This window comes from Hylobates moloch, unplaced genomic scaffold (assembly GCF_009828535.3).
Source record: "Hylobates moloch isolate HMO894 unplaced genomic scaffold, HMol_V3 SCAFFOLD_2, whole genome shotgun sequence".
Lineage (NCBI taxonomy): Eukaryota > Metazoa > Chordata > Mammalia > Primates > Hylobatidae > Hylobates > Hylobates moloch.
In genome coordinates, this window is record NW_026652277.1 from 30,789,490 (window position 1) to 30,804,445 (window position 14,956).

General features: G+C 36.9%; 1 protein-coding gene across 1 annotated transcript in view; it reads right to left on the minus strand.

Moving 5' to 3' along the window:
- Positions 1–14,956, minus strand: part of BANK1 (B cell scaffold protein with ankyrin repeats 1) — a 286,830-nt gene that overhangs the window by 223,191 nt on the left and 48,683 nt on the right. The window contains exon 3 of the mRNA XM_032177982.2: positions 5,550–5,704. Coding sequence (XP_032033873.1) covers positions 5,550–5,704 — 155 coding nt within the window. The remainder of the gene's footprint in view (positions 1–5,549; positions 5,705–14,956) is intronic.

Consider the following 14,956-nt stretch of genomic DNA (forward strand, 5'->3'; position numbering starts at 1 on the left):
TATCCACCCAACCGACTCCCAACTCATGACTGCTTCTGACACATGAGATTCCCCACTCAGGGCCAGGCATAGTGGCTCATGCCTGTAATCCCAGCACTTTTGGCGGTCGAGGCAGGTGGATCACCTGAGGTCAGGAGTTCAAGACCAGCTTGGCCAACATGGTGAAACCCCGTCTCTACTAAAGACACGAAAATTACCCAGGCATGGTGGTGCATGCCTGTGATCCCAGCTCCTCAGGAGGCTGAGGCAAGAAAATTGCTTGAGCCCAGGAGGCAGAAGTTGCAGTGAGCGGAGATCACATCACTGCACTCCAGCCTGGGCGACAGAGCAAGTCTCTGTGTCGAAAAAAATTTAAAAAAAATAAAAAAAAAAGAAAGGCAGGACTCCACCTTTCAACCATTTCCAGAGAACTGTTCTAAACAAAAGACAAACACGCTGACCACCCCAAATGAGGCACTCACATCTTCATTTGTACCCATGGTCAGCTTCATGGGCCCATGACCTTACCGTCACACAGGGCCCCACACTTAGAATGCCCTGTATTTGGTTTAATATTCTGCTGTAATTACCTTGACATTATAATAATTTGAACATGGTACTTTGTATTTTCATTTTGCACTATAAACTAGGCAGCCGGGCCTGCTTGAACATAATGTTGACATGATATTTAATTCCTTTTCTCCTTCTATATCCCTATATTTATCCTCTCCAACAATGTCCAACTCAGGTCTCACCAGCTCCACAAAATCCTTCTGCAACTTCAGCTCACAAGGAGTTTTAGAACTTTCAAAGGAACACTAGAGCACTGCATATCCATAACCATCATTTGACTGTTTCTAAGAGTCATGCTCTCTACTCCTGATTAGTTTTTCATGTCCGTGTCTTGCTTTTCTAGCTAGATGTTAAACGTCCTAAGGGTGTTTTTATTTTCTTATATTATTGTAGCACCTTTCAAAAATTATTCACATAAAAACATTCTGTATATATATATTTAAATTAAGATGAAGTCTGTAAAAATATGACATTTTTAAATTGAGCATGCTCAGTTCTGTTCCATACCTCTCTCAGCACTCAAAGCTTCCTCTACTCATGGGAGTAAGCACTGGCTCTTAATTACATGAGTTAATTTAATTCAATGGAGAAATTATTAGGATCCACAAATGGTCATAAATTAGTTTTACCACTTATGAAGCTATTGTTTTGCTCCCAATCTTTCTGACTCCTCTGTGAATCCCTTATTTAGGTCAGAGCATTCAGGGAAACAAAGGGTTATGACAATTATCACTTCCAAACTTTAAAGCTTGGCTACATTGGTCATAAGCCTTGAGACCTAACAAAAAAGGTGAAATTTGGTCTGCAATATTGCATTTATATCCGAATCTCTGAGGTAGGACACAGGCATTATTTTGTGTGTATTAAAACTCCCCTAGTAGTCCCTGTATGTAGCTTAGTTTTTGATAACCACCTACTTAAAAGAAAGAGACATCTTTTGGTCACTGCAAAACTTCACCTCTGAGAAGGCATCACTTCACAATACAGACATTTCAGGCATTAATGCACACAATCTTCTTTTGCTGCTTTTACTGTATTTTCCAATTAAATCACAGGATTGGGCTTTAAGTTAAGGTTGGTTACCAAGGACTAGTTTGTGATTTGGTATCAGAAGTAAGTGGGTAGTGCTGTAAGCTTTTGTACACTGTTTTAAATTGTATTCAGAGTCAAGGGATGAACTGGTAAAAAGGTAATCTCTGAGATTCTTATGGCCTTTAAGAGTCACATTCTTTCATGTCATCTCAATTTATCTCTATATTTGTTTATTACATAATCCATGGTCTGTCCAAGGGCTTGAAGACTCATATTAGGGTTTTAGCCTTAGAAGTGTGTCAATGAACAGGTCATATAAAATAAAGACTTTTATTAGGGAATATGGTATGTGGTAGGATTCTGAGTTTAAAAACATTCAATAAAATTAATATAGATCCAAATGCTGATAAAGCCACTTGAAAGGTCTTTTGTGGTTGCACGATGACTTTCAGAATTAAATTTTCTCAAGAAATCAATAAGTGACTCAACTGGTTTTTCAAATGTCTCTATCTTAACATCAGGATAGCAGCAGTGGGAAAATAAAATAAAAATAAAAGAATTAGGGTTGATTATACTAAAGGAAGTAAGAGATTTGGGGAGAAGGAAAGTTGAGATTACAGTGGGCAGATTCTACCAAAAGGAAGATAAAATGATATATTTAAAGATCTGGGTTTAAAGAAAAAAAGAGATAAAGAAAATAAGCTCACTCCTAATTGTTCTTTAGGATGGAGCTACTGCTGAGAAAATATAGAAGTCATTTCTGAATCTGTGACTAGGGATCACAAAAATAAGATTTAACCTTGACGCTGTTGATATTTTTGGACCAAATGTGTCACTGTTGTGGGAGCTGTTGTGTGCATTACAGGAAGTTTAGCAGCTTTCAGAGTTCTACCCACTAAATGCTAGCAGCAACCCCCTAGTTATGACAATCAAAAATGTCTGCAAGCTTTGCCAAATATCCCCTGGGTAGAGAGGGTCAAAATCACCTGCAGTGGAGAGCCACTTCTTTGAGGGTGTTTGCCGGAGTAATGGACTGCACAGGTAAGAGAAGTTACTAAAAAATGGATCAGGTCAAGTTCTGGTTTTGTTGTAATTCCAATGGGAGAGTACCTCACAGTTGGATTTTTCATCAGGGAGATAAAATTGGATGAGATTCGTTTGAACAGTGGATGCATTTGGGAGACCTAGAACTCACATCTCTCATGGTCAATTGACTCACACAAAAAAATCAAGAGGAATATGCTAGAAAAACAAATGTCTTGGCCCATAAACAAAGAAAAGTCCAAAATAATACTAAAATAGGAAAAGTGTGCCAGTCTTATAGAAAGTAAAAGAAGAGGTCAAATTAAGAAACAGATTGGAACTGCTAAAATTCACCTAGGTATTTCTCGAAGACACAGATAATTAACTTACATAAATAGGACAATGGAGGGATATCTTCACTAGTGCATGGGGAAAAAAAGTTAAAGAAATAAAGTAAAATATTTTTCTGCTGTTTGAGAAGTGGCACAAAATTTTCAAGGTCTAGGAAATCCAAATCTGTGGAAAAGAGCAGTGCTAGGAAGAGTGACAAGGCAGAGGAATCAATATTCTCAAGCTCCAAGGGTCACAGGCAGTAGCAACAGCACCCACTGCCTTAATCAACGATAGACTAAAGTTAATGCTGCAGAGCAGATCAGGGCACAAAGAAGAGAATTTCTCTAGGACGCAGGTCCATAGACCTCAGCAATTCCACAGCAAGAGGCAGCAGCAGGAAAAATTTAAACTAATTCCCTTTTCATCAGAGAGAATGAAAATTACACGACTATAAAGAACTCATAGTCAACCCAGTGTTAGCATGCTGGAAACACAAAACTAAAAAGAGAAATTAACAGGGTTTGAAGATACTGGGTGTGAATCAGGCACATCTTAAGGAAGACCTGGTGACTGACTGAGGTAGTATGGTAAAATGTCTAGACTTTTTAGGATGATAGGGAAGCCTCAACTATCATTTCCTTAAGGCAGTAATCTTAAGTGGTCTCTATTCATGGCCTACTTGGAAAACTTCTCAGAAATGAATTTGAGTTCAAAGGTTGCGCTTTCAGACAGTTGACATAGGCTGAAAGTTGTCGTTGCAAGTCTGAAACATGATTTTCACTCAGTGGGTAAAAGTGGTCTTTTCTATGGTGGTTGGCAATAGTCTTATGGATTCAGACTATACTAAAATCTAGGTTCTGAAAACAAAAAATCTTGTCTGGGATAACTATTTTTGGTCCAATAATTAGCTTACTTTGATTAGAATGTGGCGCTGGCACTAAAATAACTTTGTATAACCTTTTAAATGTTTAGGATTCTTTAAAAAGTGGGGTACCTAAAAGAAATTTTATATTGAAATAATTTAAATCTAAGAGTCTGAAAGGATTATATAAATGTCAATAAAAAACAGTCCATGATTCTACTATTGAAAAAACCCTACATAATACATATTTGCTTAGATAGCAGTGAGGTTTGATTTTGGGACTGATTTCTTTGAAAATTTAGTAGGAGAAGGGTCTTATAGTGCTCGAATTTTACTGTTGCAGATATTTTTAAAAGCAGCTATTTAGACTCACTGTATAACTCCTGTTGAGCTACTTTTAGTTTCAGAGGGTTTTCTTTTTTCTGCTTTGATTTCATCTACTTGAGAGTAGTTGCCATTTTTCTTTTATTACACTTATTTTCTGTCTTTTCCATTGTTTCTGACTCAGTAGAAACAATGGAAAAGACGAGTTCTGACTGTTTAGCCTGATCTCCTTCCTTTAAGTTCTGAGTCCTTGTAATTTTTCTTTGCCTGATCATCTGTGTCAGTTTCCTCACACCTGTATAGTTCAGTTTCCTGGGGTCTCTAAGGTAGTGTCAAAGCATTTTTTTTTGTTCCTCTGGAACTGATAGCAAATAGTTTAAAACAGCAATTCTTCTGCTCTGGCATGGGGTAAGGGTCTAAAGAGTGAGGGTGAGGAAACTAAACTTTACCCTTCTACACAGGATATTCCACCTCCATCAGGACCACTGGTACCAGTAGGATCAGGAGACCCACCCAAAGGTCAGTGAGCCCCTGTCACTGGCTTCTATCAGAAAGACTCTTTCAGGCAACTCCCATAAGGCTCTCCTGTATCTCTGGCTCTTTATACTCAAGGATGCCACAAACTGAGGCCCAGCATCTTTTTCGTGTCCTAAGATTATATAGTCAGAGATTTGGAAAGGCTTATTTTAGTGGTTCATTCCAAGCAAGATTTAGGAGGAAGACATGCTAGGAACATATATTCCCACAGTCACCTGCCCAGAAATCATCCCCCCACATTATACTCTTATTTCCTGAAGGACCATCTCTTCTAACTTTTATGGTATTTCCACTTAATGCCAGCCTTTAATACATGTTTCATCATTGAAAAATTGGTGTGGTCCTAAAAATAAAGTATTTTAAAATTCTATCCAAGGGTACATTTCCCTTTAGGAAAATAGATCCTTAACCTATTTAATGTGAATCTAAATTTCTTTTGACTAGCTTGAGAGCTATTGCAATTGTACATCTATTTGCCAAATGTGAAGTAACAGTTGATAAAATTAAGCTTCCATATAAAATTCACTATTTAATTTTTCAACAATTATGTAACAAATGCCTATTAATTCAATTATCATCCAGTGTGTATCAAATGCCTACTAATTGCCTAGGTTCAGAGGACAGCCATGAACAAAGTAGACAAAAATGACAGCTATGTTGGAGCTTGCATTCTTGTGAAATACAGTATCTATTAAAAAAATAACACGTGGGCTGAATGCGGTGGCTCATGCCTGTAATCTCAACATTTTGGGAGGCTGAGGCAGGAGGATCTCTTGAGGCCAAGAGTTAAAGACCACCCTGGGCAACATAATGAGACCCTGTCTCTACAAACAACAACAACCACAACACAATGAGGTCACTTAAATAACAAGGTATCTTTACTGACCTCACATGGAATTTCAGCGGGAAGCACCACTGCTAGTGGTATGGTGTTTCTTGAAGCTTCTGATAGTTCTTCAATTTCCTTTCTCTCACTTATTTCCCCAGAATGTTTTACTCGTACATCTGTTGGAATGTTGACCTCAAAGTAGTCTTCAGAATCTAGAGAAAATTTTATGAATGTAGATTATAATATAACTAAAGCCATGATATTTCCTCCATTGTTATAAAGACTAATTGCTAAACAACCAATTTAATATATGGGAAACTGAACTGAGTTTAAGATAGCTGAAATAATTGAACCAATGTTAATAATTAAAATAATGCTTCACAATTTAACTACTTTTATAATCTTTATGACTAAACTAAATCAACTATGTAATACTATGTTCATTGACTAGTTAAGCGTTTTCCAAAAAATAGAATCCAGTCACCATTTATATTTTCTCTTAATATTAAAACAGTAGATCTGTAAAACATAAAACCATTTGTTTTCCAGGACGGTTATTAAGGACATTTATTTTAAGTTGGAACAATTTAAATCAGAATAGTTATTTGCCCCTTATGTATTTCTAATTTAAAAAAAAAAAACAGAAAGCACAATTATGGGACAATCACTAACATAAATTAAACTAGTATTTATTTCTAGGAAATGCTAGTTTAATAGTGAAATACTAGTACTCATTAAAATGTTAATGCATTCTATGGAAATAAGTGTCTATATCAAATAAATTGGGTTTCCTTATAGCAGTATTACTAAGAACACTGATGCTAATGTAAATTTTGAATCTCAAAGAAGGAGCATAGCATCTGATTCAAAAAATTTTAACAGTAATTTAGCATTTAGCCTTAATCATTAAAACATTGTTCTCTATTCGAAAACAAAATGTGTTAAGAGAAATAGATTATGTTTTATTATTATTCAGTGTCTCAAAGCCCAAAATGTTTCACTAGGGCACAGAACCAATGTGGCTAAAATTAAAACTCTTGAAGTGAGAAGGTCACATCTATAAGCTCATGCCCACCCAAAAGCAGCCCTGAAACCCCCCAAGAAGGGAACTGGAAAAAAGAAAAGCAGCCCCTGACAGTTACAAACTAGACTGGCACCATGAGAAGGCCTTGGTTTTCCAGAAGCTAGCCTGCCACTCAGAGGTGGAATCTGGTTTTCTACTGAGCACCAACAACATCAAAATTAGACAAGGCCACTCTGTCACCATGATGAACCAAGAGAGTGACAAGACCACGTTGTAATCATGTCAGAATCTAGACAAAATAATGAACATTGCCCAAACCACAAAAATGACCAAATCCTGGCGAGTATGAATGACTGCTTCTTTAGCAATTCCAGCTGTAGCCTCATCTCATTTCTCTTGCCCTCTACATGGTGTGATCCACTCCTCCTAGTTTGTCTGGGAATTTCCTGGTTTGGGTTCTGAAAATGTCTTGCCCCAGGAAACCCCTCAGTCTCAAGCAGACCAGAAAAGTTGGTCCCTTACTTCCAAGTAGAGTCATTAATATCCCATTAAGATGTCAAATCATAAAATTACACCTGCTTCTTGATAGCCGGCAAACCATATCCAAGCCCTGCTTCCTTGAACCCTCCTCAAATCACTTAACACAAGTCTGAATCTTCCAAGTCCTTTCTAATGCCCTTTTCCTGAGATACCCCATGGTTCTCCCTGATGTGCCTTCTCTTTATTGCAACAAGAAAAAAAATCCAAATACTTCAAGTGCAGGTACGTTCCTGGTGGTCTTTGGCTAAGCAGCATTGACAGGGTAAAAAGAAAGAGTCAAAGGCAGTAGATTTGGAAGTAGTTAGAATATTGGTCTCACTGTATCCAAAAAAAAGAGAAGTCACCAGCTCCATATAGGTAATTCTATCAGAAAAGCAGAGTAACAAAAGAGAGCCTCCCTTGAGAGGGAGAAGCTGTCTCCACGCTGTTTCTGAGAAGAAAAGTTTTCTTGTTTTCTTCTGTCTTATGAAAGTTGCAGAACTAAGGCACAAAAGCACCTAGGATTTCCAGCTTCCTCTCAGTACTAGTCTTGTTTGAAATGAAAAACAGTCCTTATTTCACTAACAATTTTAACACTTTCATAAGTAATCTTTCTCTCTCTCTCTCTCTCTCTCTGTCTTCCTCCTGTCTTATATACACACACATAGACATACACAAATCAAAATAGTGAAAGGTTGTATAAAACTGGCTCAATACTTTTGTGAGTTTGTAGAAAAACTAAGAAATGGATTTTATTTAATACACCTTCCACCATGGCAGTATCCAGGATTTTCTGCTAATTCTTCTGTGATATTAGGTAAAAAATGTTATTTTATTTACCCTGGGGACATAATCACAAATGTACAAAAAGATTTATCTCTATGAATATTCACAAAAGTAGTGTTTGTAATGGAGAAAATTGGAAGCAATCTAAGAAATAAGGAATAAGATAAAAATATGTTATGTGATAAAAGTTGTAATTGATAAAACTGATAATTCTATCAAGGAGTATTTAACAAGCAGCAACAAGTTTATGATATAACTGAAAAAATTCAAGTTACAAAATTGTCAATTTAGTAGGCTCCCATTCTAGTAAAATAAAAACTGTACATATACAGAGCTATGTGGTAGGAATTAAAGACATAGGCTTGAATAAATTAGAATAGACTAGCCATATATATATATATATATATATATATATATATATATACCAAAAATATTGAGTGGTTCTTTCTGGCTTGTGGGTCATGTGTAATTTACTAAATAGATATAAATATATAATATTAATAACATCTAATAATACAGTATATGTAATATATATTCTGATTTTTCTACACTGAAAATGTATTTATTTTACAGGTTTAAATTATGTATGTATATTTAATTCAAGTAGAGGAATGAAATGATGAAGATTGCAGACTGAGAACATGTATCTATTTTCCTACTCTACAACATATAAATGCAATAATAGAAAAGATTGCTTTTAAGATAATGAATGTATTAAAGCACTAGAAATTGATAAATGGTGCAATTACATAAGAACAAATTTTGAGGAGTTTCTCAAAGATAAAAGTTAATCTGGAACTAAATGAACAGAGACATCACAACAGAGAAAACGGAGCCCAAAACCAGTTTGGAAAAGACAACTTCAAATAGAAAATTCATTTTCCAAAACTAATTACTTTCCAAAACTGAGGAAACCACAAACTCAAAATTCGAAGAGCAGAAGAAGGTCCTGGGACAAAGATAATGTTAGTAAGTTAAAACCTAATTTGGAACAGAAATAACTGGGACTTTCCCAGCTGCTGCTTCTACTGAGCAAAAGGAAGTTTTGCTTTTGCCCTAAGAATAAAACTAGCCTATTTTAAAACAAAATTAGCTAGTACTGGGACTGGATAAGGGAACAGAATGGAACCTGATGTACTTACCACCCTTCCCAAAGACAACAAAGAAAGAAAAACTGATAAGAGAAGGGCTAACTCCAGCATTTTTTTTCCAAGAGTTAAATTTGTAGGCTTGGCTCTCTACTTTGTAGGTGTTTTGACCAGGAGATTCATAGGAGCAACAACTACTAACTGACAGTGATTCTCAACTAAAAATATAAACCACCACCCAAGATTATCCTTCCCCTCTCCTTCTACTCTGTCGCCCATCCAAATTCACTCATTCTTCCTTTGAGGCACCTTTTCTTACCAACACCTTAGTCGAACTTGACACCTCTATATCTCTAGTGCATACAATTGTGCCTGGCACTTGGTAGAGGCTTAATAAATACTTGTTGCCTGGTTTAATAATCAAATAAATCCATGCTTAGTTAGGCTTTTTTAAATTACTTATATCTCAAGGACAGCACTTTATTCTATCTACTACATGCCTTGCTCTGAAAAAGGCTTAAGGACATATTATGGCTGTGTTGACGTTCTATCCAGATCATTCAAACTTTCTCCACATCAGCAATGAAGTTGTTTTGCTTTCTTATCATCTGTGTGTTCACTGGAGCAGCACTTTTAATTTTCTTCAAGAACTTTTCCTTTGCATTCACAACTTGGCTAATTGTTTGGAGAAAGAATCCTAGCTTTCTACCTATATTGGCTTTCAACATGCCTTTCTCACTAAGCTTAATCATTTCTAGCTTTTGATTTTAAGTGAGAGATGTGTGACTCTTTCTTTCACTTGAACACTTGGAGGCCATTGTAGGCTTATTCACTGGCCTATTTTCAATAGTGTTTTGTCTCAGGGAATAGGAGAGGGAGAGGGATGGGAGAATACCCAGTCAGTGGAGCAGTCAGAATACACAAAACGTCTATTGCTTAAATTCACTGTCTTGTATGGGTGCAGTCCATGGCACCCAAAACAATCACAGTGGTAACACCAAAGATCATTTATCACAGATCACCACAACAGACATAATAATAATGAAAAAAGTTTGAAATAGTGCAAGAATCACCAAAATGTGACACAGAAACATGAGGCAAGTTCATACTGTTGGAAAAATGGTGCCAATAGACTTGCTCAACAAAAGGTTGCCACATACCTTCAATTTGTAAAAAATGCAGTGTCTGTGTAGCACAAAAAAGCAAAGCAGAGGCCGGGCGCAATGGCTCATGCCTGTAATACCAGCACTTTGGGAGGCCGAGGAAGGCAGATCACTTGAGGTCAGGAGTTCCAGACCAGCCTGGCCAACATGGTGAAACCCCGTCTCTACCAAAAAATACAAAAAAAAAAAATTAGTTGGGTGTCATGGTACATGCCTGTAATCCCAGCTACTCGGGAGGCTGAGACAGGAGAATTGCTTGGGCCCAGGAAGCAGAGGTTGTGGTGAGCCTAGATCACACCACTGCACTCTAGCCTGGGCGACAGAGCAAGACTCCTTCTCGAAAAAACAAACCAAACAAACAAACAAACAAAAAAACACAAACGCAAAGCAGAACAAATCAAGGTATGCTCATATTAAGTGCAATAATAAAAATATTTTATACTCTAATGAGTTTTTACAGTTTATCAAGACTTTTACCGACATTGTATTTCATTCTGAACACACACTTAAAAATATAATCCCTGTCCAGTGATGGATTACTGAATTTCTGTCAAACATTTAAAACTATTTGTAGACAGTTCTTAAATTCTGTGAGTCAGAAACTGTTCCTCCCCAATAAAATGTGAAGCCAAATAGAATCTTTCTTTCCTCTTCTAACACTTTTCTAAAATGTGCAGAGAATATAGTATTTTGTACTAAACAGACATAGAAAACTAAAAAGCAGATAGAATTAACTTAGGAATAAAGTAACAGAGCCATAAGTAGTAAATTCAATAGAAAAATCTCAAATTTTCCAAAGTAAATAAATGACAAAGTTTTCCTGGCCCTTGGGTAGAAAACGAAATTTCACTGTTGTTTAGATAACAATTTGAGTTAACTTTCCTTTTTATAAGCTTTAAATAGTTTAGAAGGTAATTAGATAGACATAATCATATATATATACACACACACACATATTTTATTGTGTATATATACACACACATAAATTTTTTATATATAGTATGTGTTAATACATACAAATTATCTATATCTCCATGTTCTAAGAACGAGCATGTGTATACATATATATGCTTATATATTTGTGTGTGTATATGTGTGTGTGTGTTTGTGTGTGTATCTCCATGTCCTAACTAAAAACACCACCACCACTGTATGTTCATTGTTAAGCTAAAGACATGTATTAGGCATTCAGGTTGGCCTCCTCAGAAGTGGGTCTTAAACTTAAAATGGTGAAGAGAAGGGAGAGAACATTCTAGCCATTGGACCTATATTCTCATAACTCCTTTCTCCAGTCTCCATGAGATCGAGGAAGTGACTAGCACTCAATAACTATTGGTAAAATAAATGCATTATTGTATTTCAACTGGACATATTTCAAGGAGATGAGGTTGGAAGAAGCGGATTAAGAGTAAAAAAGTACCAAACCTCTCTTTGAGACAGGCCTACCCGCAATTGCCATGAGACTCAGGGAAGTAATGGCAACTTTAATGTTTCCATTTCTGGTATGGCCCTCAGTACACTACAGGTTTTTACATGTAACTGTGGAACCTAGTGTGATAGGCTTAAGTACAAGGGGCTAAGTGCAGGGAAGTAAGAGCAAGGCACGCATGTCCAGCCCCAGTTGCCTCCGTGGCTCAGCAGATAATGGGATAAGCCTATGAAGCAGCTAGAACTTGGGGAGTGATTGCATGGCTGAAAGGGAGAGGTGGGAAGATGCTAGAAGGGCATGAACAAGATCCTGGAAAGAGACACTAGGAAGAGAATGAAGGGACATCGATCCCTAATGCCTAAAAATTAGAGACCATTGCCATTGCAAAGAGTATGAAAAAGAGGCTGTACATTAAAATTACCTGTGTTTAAGTAACAATAGAATTGTTTTGTTCTGTTTTGTTTTTCCTATCACGATTGAATAGCTAAATTAAATAATAAAGCATGAAGCAATTAATAAAAGAATATTACTCTTCACATTAAACTGCATGCCCTTGACACTGAATTGTATTTCTCTTTTATCTCAAGTGCATGACTGTATCATCTTAGCAAATGGATCTAGTGCCTAATCTTTCCTTTCCCAATGTAGCAAGGTAAACCTTAAGTTACTGTGTAGAAACTGGAGTGTTTTTAGTGATGACTTCTAGCTAGCAAGTGAAATGGAAGCCATAATTAATTTATTGCCTAAAAGAAAAAAATTAAAATATGGGTTTGATCTAAAATGAATACCGGAGATCATGGCGGACAGGAGGCAGGACTAGAGTGCAACTCCAGACAGTGCAGCAAGCCGGGGCTCGCATTGTGAATTTTAACTCCAGATTAACTGCAAGAACAAACCAGCAATCCTGAGAGGACCCACAGGCCCTCTGAAGGAAGCAGACTGCTCCTACAGGACCCAGGAGACCCCCCCAAAACTGTGAGTGCCCCAACTGCAGAAGTGGGAAAGGGAGTCCCTCTTCTCCCGAACACACACCCCCACTGGAGAAGCTGAAGATCTATTTGCGGGAAAAGTGTCTAACTTTCCCTGGCTGAGTCAATTTGGAGAGCAGAGCAAAACACAGAGGTAGAGGAGGCAGCAGAAAGGCCCTGGGAGCTCACTGGGTCCCCAGGCAGCCATTCCTCGCTAGTGCCAAAGGGATCCATCAGGAAGATGGCCAGAGGGGCAGGGGGTAAAACTCCACAGGGAGAAGGAATTCTTTAGCTGAACTTTATAACAATTTGAACAGGACAAAAAGCCTCCTGGCCAGAATTCAGGGGAGGGAGAGAATCTGGCAAAATCGTGGAACCAATCCAAATGCCCATCAATCAACGAGTGGATAAAGAAACTGTGTGAGATATATATGTGTATGTATATATGAGATATATAATATATATAATATATACATATATAATATATATTTTAATATATATATGATGGAATACTGCACAGCCATGAAAAGGAATGAATTAACAGCATTTGCAGTGAATATCTTAAAAAAGATATTCACATATTCATTTAAGTTTAGTCCTATACTTATAATTTGTGCCTTGCTTTTTCCTCTAACATATTATGATTCTCTCAACTTTTAAACAGTTTATATTCTGCACAATCAGAATTATATATGGAATGAAATATGCCAAAATGTTAACAGTGATTGCCTCTGGGTATTGTCATTCTAAGTGACATTTTCTTCCTGCTTCTTTTATGTTCTCTGTACTATTCAGATTTTTTTTTACAATGAGTATGTATTATTTTTACAATTAGAAAAATAAAAAGCTTTTAAATATATACATGTTTTAATTTTAGGCTGGGCACGGTGGCTCATGACTGTAATCCCAGCACTTTGGGAGGTTGAGGCAGGTGGATCACGTAGGCCAGGAGTTTGAGACCAGCCTGGCCAATATGGTGAAACCCTTTCTCTACTAAAAATAAAAAAAATTAGCTGGGCGTGATGGCGCATGCCTATAGTCCTAGCTACTTGGGAGGCTGAGGTATAAGAATTGGTTGAACCTGCAAGGTAGAATTTAGAGTGAGCTGAGATCGCACCACTGCATTCTAGAGTGAGACCCTCACTCCACTCAAAATATGCCGAGACCAGCTCGGTGCCAGAGACCCTAACCTAGCAGCGCTAGAGGATTTAAAGACACACACACAGAAACACAGAGGTGTGAAGTGGGAAATCAGGGGTCTCACAGCCTTCAGAGCTGAGAGCCTCGAACAGAGATTTACCCATGTATTTATTAACAGCAAGCCAGCGATAAGCATTGTTTCTACAGATTATAGATTAACTAAAAGTATCCCTTATGGGAAACAAAGGGATGGGCTCAGGCTAGTTATCTGCAGCAGGAGCATGTCCTTAAGGCACAAGAACACCTTTAAGTGGTTTTCCACCCTGGGTGGGCCAGGTGCTTCTTGCCCCCATTCTGGTAAACCCACACCCTTCAGCGTGGGTGTCATGGTCATCACGAACATGTCACAGTGCTTCAGAGATTTTGTTTATGGCCAGTTTTGGTGCCAGTTTATGGCCAGATTTGGGGGGGCCTGTTCCCAACAAAAATACATAGTTTTTTCTTTAAATTTAAAAATTATTGTCCATAATTCAAAGTCAGGCATCATATATTTATTGAGATTAAATACACTATAAAATTAAATATTTGAAATTATATAGTAGCTATCTTGGAAGGAATATGGAAAAAAAGCAATTGTATATCTCCTTTGTCCTAGTTTCTAAAAAGCTATGAAAGCCTAAGAAACAATTACACATTAGATATAAATCATACTTTCTCATATTCCAAAAGAAGTTGAAGAGTTGTAAAGAATTTGGCCAGTTGAATAAAAAAATTATTATTGTATATGGTGCTGGTCATTGTGAATAATGAAGCAATGATTCAGACAAATCCTCCCTGCTTAAGAATTGAAGGGATGATAGAGCATTTATTAGCGAATAGGGTAGCATAATAATGGGGCTGAAAAATACAGGTTCTCAATTTCCATAATGTTAGTCAAATTGAATTCCTGCAAAAGTACTTGAATAAAAAGTAATGTTGAATAAGAGTTAAGCTTCCTCATATGGGAAGCTATTAAATGGATTGACGAGCATTACTTACCTCCCTAGAAATACATTTTGTAGCATTATGATACTACTAACAGTCAAAAAAATACAGGTATGAGATGAGCTTTAGAGGAGCACTTGTGATGATTTCCATATATCTTAATATTTTTCTTACAATCAAAAGGAAATCATAATTGCCTAGTAAACAGTACAACCATAAACATTTAATGAGTATAGTTCCTGAAAAAAACCATGTAATTTCAACCCTTCTATTATGCAACTTATAGAATGGGTTATTAAAAATTTCAACTCTCTCAACATACGAGAATATTAAGACACTAGTAAAAGTAATTTGAAATCACTC